The sequence below is a fragment of the Aquarana catesbeiana genome, linkage group LG11, assembly GCF_042186555.1.
Source record: "Aquarana catesbeiana isolate 2022-GZ linkage group LG11, ASM4218655v1, whole genome shotgun sequence".
Classification (NCBI taxonomy): domain Eukaryota; kingdom Metazoa; phylum Chordata; class Amphibia; order Anura; family Ranidae; genus Aquarana; species Aquarana catesbeiana.
Window position 1 is genome coordinate 16,685,496 of NC_133334.1, and position 6,000 is coordinate 16,691,495.

Genomic DNA, 6,000 nt, shown 5'->3' on the forward strand with positions numbered 1-6,000 from the left:
TTGAAATCTTATTAAAAGTCTTATTAAAAAATTATTTTGCAATTTTATTAAAAAAATTAAAAATGTAAAAAATCCCATGAGCATATGTATTCACAGCCTTTTCTCAATACTTTGGTGAAGCATCCTTGGGGCAATTACAGCCTCACGTCTTTTTGAGTATGATGCTACAAGCTTGGCACACCTATTTTTGGGCAGTTTCTCCCATTCTTCTTTGCAGGACCTCTCAAGCTCCATCAGGTTGGATGGGGAGCGTCGGTGCACAGCGATTTTCAGATCTCTCCAGAGATGTTCAATCTGGGTCAAGTCTGGACTCTGGCTGGGCCACTCAAGGACATTCACAGAGTTGTCCCTTAGCCACTCCTTTGTTATCTTGGCTGTGTGCTTAGGTACAGTGTCCTGTTGGAAGATGAACCTTTGCCCCAGTCTGAGGTCCAGGGCAATCTGGAGCAGGTTTTCATTAAGGACATCTCTATACATTGCTGCATTCATCTTTCCTGACTTGTCGCCCAGTTCCTACGCTGAAAAACATTCCCACAGCATGATGCTGCCACCACCATGCTTCACCACCATGTTTCACTGTAGGGATGGTATTTAACAGGTGAGTGGTGCCTGGTTTATGCCAAATATTCAGGCCAAAGAGTTCATTCTTTGTTTCATTAGAGCAGAGAATTTTGTTTCTCATGGTCTGAGAGTCCTTCTGGTGCCTTTTGGCAAACTCCAGATGGGCTGTCATGTGCCTCTTACTGAGGAGTGGCTTCCGTATGGCCACTCTACCATACAGGTCTTATTGGTGGAATGCTGCAGAGATGGTGGCTCTTCTGGAAGGTTCTCCTCTCTCCACAAAGAAAAGCTGGAGCTCTGTCAGAGTGACTATCGAATTCTTGGTCACTTCACTGACTAAGGCCCTTCTCCCCAGATTGGATTGCCAGGTGGCATGCTCTAAGAAGAGTCCTGGTGGTTTCAAACTTCTTCCATTTATGGATGATGGAGGTAATTACGCTCATTGAGACATTCAATTCTGCAGAAATGTTTCTGTACCCTTCCCCAGATCTGTGCCTCCATACAATCCTGTCTCAGAGGTCTACAGACAATTCCTTGGACTTCATGGCTTGGTTTGTGCTCTGACATGCATTGTTAACTGTGGGACCTTCTATAGACAGGTGTGTGCCTTTCCAAATAATGTCTACGCAACTGAATTTACCATAGATGGACTCCAATCAAGTTGTAGAAACATCTCAAGGATGATCAGTGGAAACAAGATGAACCTGAGCTCAATTTTGAGTGTCATGGCAAAGGCTGTCAATACTTATGTACATGGGATTTTTTAATTTTTTATTTTTAATAAATTTGCAAAGGTTTTAAACAAACCTTTTTCATGTTGTCATTATGTTTTTTTTTTTTTTTTTAGAATTTTTTGGAAAATAATTAATTTAATCCATTCTGGAATAAGGCTGTAACATAACAAAGTGTGTAAAAAGTGAAGTGCTGTGAATACTTTCCGGATGCACTGTATTTATGTGTAAGTATAACTTGCCATATAAAAAAAGATCACAAAATGTGGTAATCTGCCAATCATAAAAAATATATTGTAGAACTGCTGCACCGAAATAAAAAGATATTTTCAAAGCAGCTCAGGAAAAACAAGAGTTGCTGAAGTCCACAGTCAGCAGATGGTTTACAAGTTGAAGAATTTTGGCACCATGACTGATTTCCCTAAAAGAAGAGATTTTATCTTACAGACAGTAGAATAGTGGTGAGGCCACATCACTTGTAAAGTATACACCATAGATGAGAAAACTTGGTTTTATAAATACATTTATACAATATATATAACATACTATATGTTGCTCTCTGTTAGGTTCCAAAATCTCAGTGCTCAGAAAGTTGTTTCCCAGGATACCGGAAAGTTCCCAGCTTCGCCATACAATCTTGTTGTCATAGCTGTGCCCCGTGTTCATATGGAGAAATATCAAATACTACAGGTAATGGTTATCAAATATTACTAAGGGCGTTATGTCTTTAACCACCTGATATACAGGGTGACTTAGAACCATCAAACCTTATATATTTTCTAAAAGCAGAGACCCTGGAGAATAAAATGGCAGCTCTTGCAATTTTTTATGAAACACGATATTTGTGCAGCTGTTTATCAAAACTTTAATTTTTCAGGAAAAAATTCACCCAAATTAATTTTAGTGAATGCAAACACATTATTATGACCAATTGTTCCATAAAAAAGTGTAAAGAGTAAAGAGACACCAAACATATCAAGATTTAAAACTGTACACTACTGTGAAATGAGGACAAACTATGTTACCTAAAATTGTCCATAGGTGATGCTTTAAAGCCTTTACAGGTTGTCAGTTTAGTGTCAATCATGAGTTTAGAGTTAATCATCCCCCCATTCCCAGGAAGCGGGTCCTGAGACCGGATTGGCCAGGGAGTCTTAGGACTCCTGGCCAATCCGGTCTCAGGACCCACTTCCTGCTCGGACGGGAGGGGAAGTAGTGCCTGTTCGGCCGGGAGGAGAAGCAATAACCCCGGATATTCCCTCAGCAAACAAGCAAAGAAAGTGTTTCCACCGCTCAGGCTGACACTGACCCAGGTGTAAGTAGAAGTTTCAGAGCAGAAGAGCTCCAGGTGCTGGCTGAATGCTAGGCAAAGCAGGCTTGAATGGAGGAGAAGATTTGGATGCCGCACACCGGATGTAGTTAAAAAACTTCACTTTATTGAAAAAATGGGATCATCAAAATGACAAGACTGTCATGCAGAAAGTACAGGTGAGCTGACGCGTTTCGCACTCAGGACTGAGTGCTTACTCATAGTGAGTGAGGAGCAGCATGAGCCTACTAAGGTAAGGCCACTGATCACCACCGTCTATCTCCTCGCCGCTGTCCATCTCTCATGGAGGGGCACTGATTGCCGCAGTCCATCTCCCGCAAGAGGGTGGGGTTGTGGCGTTAGTGCGGGTGAGGGGGACCGCCCCCAAAAAATATTGAGCACAAGCCGCCTCCATCTGTGGGGGTACAATTATCATGGTCTTGCATTTCCCGGAGGAACAATGAACCCAGGAACCACCAGAGGCTTTGCAGTGCCCAGATCACTTTTACAAGAAACCGGTTCAAATATTGAAATACACGGTTCCAGGACCATGTTTTAAGCTGCAGCCATGATCCTGGTATAACCAGTTGCTGATGGAATGTTTTAATACATTTTGCGTGGTCATGCAACACAGTACCCATATGAAATGTTTATCATTTTTTTTCACACAAATAGAGCTTTTTTGGTGGTATTTAAACACCATTTTTTTTTGCTAAATTAACTAAAAAATACCGAAATTTATGAAAAAAAAAATTCTGTTTCTGTTATACAATTTGGCAAATAAACAATTTTTCTTCATGAATTTAGGTGAAAATGTATACTACTAAATTTCTTTGGTGACAATTACCCAAATCAGTGTATATAATAATATAATATATATATTATATATTAATATATAATTTGTAAGTTATAGAGTCCACAAACTATGGGATATATATATATATATATATATATATATATATATATATATATATACAAATAGATCAATCCTGATGTCTATCTCATTTCTTGAGGCCCGAAAATGTCAGGTCAGTACAAATACCCCCCAAATGACCGCTTTTTGGAAAGTAGACAGTTCAAGGTATTTAGTAGGATGCATGGCAAAAATTGTTTATTTTACAACTTTTCTTTTTAGATACTGTCACCAATGCAGTACAGCGTCATCATATAACTGGTGTGGCGGTGATCAAGTAATGATCAAGTAATGATTAAGTAATGATTAAGCACACTTGGAGTGTGTGAATGCATCTACCAGCTTTCTGTCTTTTGTCAACCCTTGGGATGTTCTGAATAAAAAAAGAATTTTGATCCAGTATGGAGTGCGGCCATTTCTTCTATTATTGACTGCATGCGGAGGCGAGCCGAGACACCTGTCTAGATCATCAGACAGGCATCTAATCTCACCTGGAGCAGCGAGTTTTTCTTGTTGGACGTGGTGATCAGGGACACTGAATTGTGGCAGTATACTAAAAAAAAATAGAATATTTTTTCATTTTTTTAAATGTTTTTTTTTCTTTTTCGTTACATTTTTTCCACATACTGACCAGAGCACTGCAGTGTTACCAAAGTAACATTGTACTACTCTGGGGGGTTATCATGATTTTTTATATTTGCTTATAATTGTCAATTTCACTGTTATAAGCAACCATTTTTACAGAATGAAATCTATTAATTCAGTGTTTACTATTGTGAGTAGCTGTGATTGGCCACAGCTAAACACATGATACAGATGAGTTGTGGTTGGCCCTATCTGTACCATGCGATCACTGTGACCAATCACAGAAATCAAAACAATAGTACACAAGGAATAACATGAATGAAAGCCATCCATTGTGTACAATTGTCTTGTGATTGGTCACAGCGATCGCATGGTAACAGCAGGGGGGCGGTACACTGATCTTTCACGGACACAGCGGGTGTCAGATCGCGCCACAGTGTGGCCATGGGGTGCGCATGAGGCACATTCTGGGGAGGATGTCATATGACATCCACCGGGAACATCGAATGTACACAACCTAGAACACTAATGTGGAAATGTGAGACTAGCTAGAAGTAAGCCAAGCAAGATATCCTGTAAGTGCTCACACTGTTCATTGATTTTATTTTGTTTTCCAGATAGTGAAAACTGCATGAAATGCCCCGATCACGAATGGCCAAATGAGAACAAAACTCACTGTATTCCCAAACAAGTAGAATTTCTTTCCTTCACTGATGACAAAATCTCATTTGTTTTTATAACCTTCTCACTGTTGTGTTTTGGGAAGACTGTTCTAGTTCTCGTCATTTTTATTTTACACCAGGACACACCAGTTGTGAAAGCCAATAACAAGAGCCTCAGCTTTGTCCTCCTGGTCTCCATCATGTTGGGTTTCCTCTGTGTGTTCCTCTTCCTGGGTCGTCCTGTGGATGTAACCTGCTTGCTACGCCAAATTTATTTTGGAATTCTATTTACAATAGCTGTATCTTCTGTATTGGCCAAGACTATTATGGTTTGCATTGCCTTCAAAGCCACCAAACCCAACAGCGTGTGGAAGAAATGGATCGGAGTAAAACTGCCCACCTGTATAGTCTTAGCTTGTTCCAATGTTCAGGTTATAATCTGTGTTAGTTGGTTGACCATCTCTCCTCCCTTCAAGGAATTGGACACACACTCCTACCAGGAGAAGATCATCATTCAGTGTAATGAAGGGTCAGTTATTGGGTTCTACTCTGTCCTGGGTTATATGGGGATCCTGGCTGCTGTTAGTTTTATTATAGCTTTTTTTGCCAGGACATTACCGGACAGTTTTAATGAAGCCAAATACATCACCTTCAGCATGCTGGTGTTCTGCAGTGTCTGGATTGCCATGATCCCGGCCTATCTGAGCACCAAAGGGAAATACACGGTGGCTGTGGAGATATTCGCCATACTGATTTCCAATAATGGTCTCTTATATTGTATATTTCTTACAAAATGCTTTATAATTCTCTGTAGGCCAGAACTGAATACAAAAGGCTATCTGCACAGTAAAGGGAATATATAAACTTTCTTTTATTTTAAGACATCAAAAAATGTAGACAGTTATGTAAATGTTACATTACATTTTAAATTAGGTCAAGGTTGCAAAAAATAAAATAGCTGATCTATTTCCTATACAGTATATTGTATAACAGAACATCATTCAACAACAAAAAAAAATCAAATGTAATTCAAAGTTTTAATGAATAATCTAATCATCAAGATATGAATGTTTTGAATGTTTCCAAACCATTAGAAACAGAAAAATAAAGAAATGCAAACATGGCCATAAGACACAAACTTTATACTGGTACCATAAAACCTAAAGTTTAAACTCCATACAGATATAAAAGGCACAAATTAATACAAAGCTGTATTTATTAACATGTACTTTTTCCGGT

At 39.2% G+C, this 6,000-nt stretch overlaps 1 protein-coding gene across 1 annotated transcript in view; it reads left to right on the plus strand.

Annotated features, from left to right (window-relative positions):
• Nucleotides 1-5,624, plus strand: part of LOC141111667 (vomeronasal type-2 receptor 26-like) — a 28,844-nt gene extending 23,220 nt beyond the window's left edge. Inside the window, exons 4-5 of the mRNA XM_073603815.1 lie at nucleotides 1,859-1,982; nucleotides 4,717-5,624. Coding sequence (XP_073459916.1) covers nucleotides 1,859-1,982; nucleotides 4,717-5,624 — 1,032 coding nt within the window. The remainder of the gene's footprint in view (nucleotides 1-1,858; nucleotides 1,983-4,716) is intronic.
• The last annotated feature ends 376 nt before the right edge of the window (nucleotides 5,625-6,000 follow it).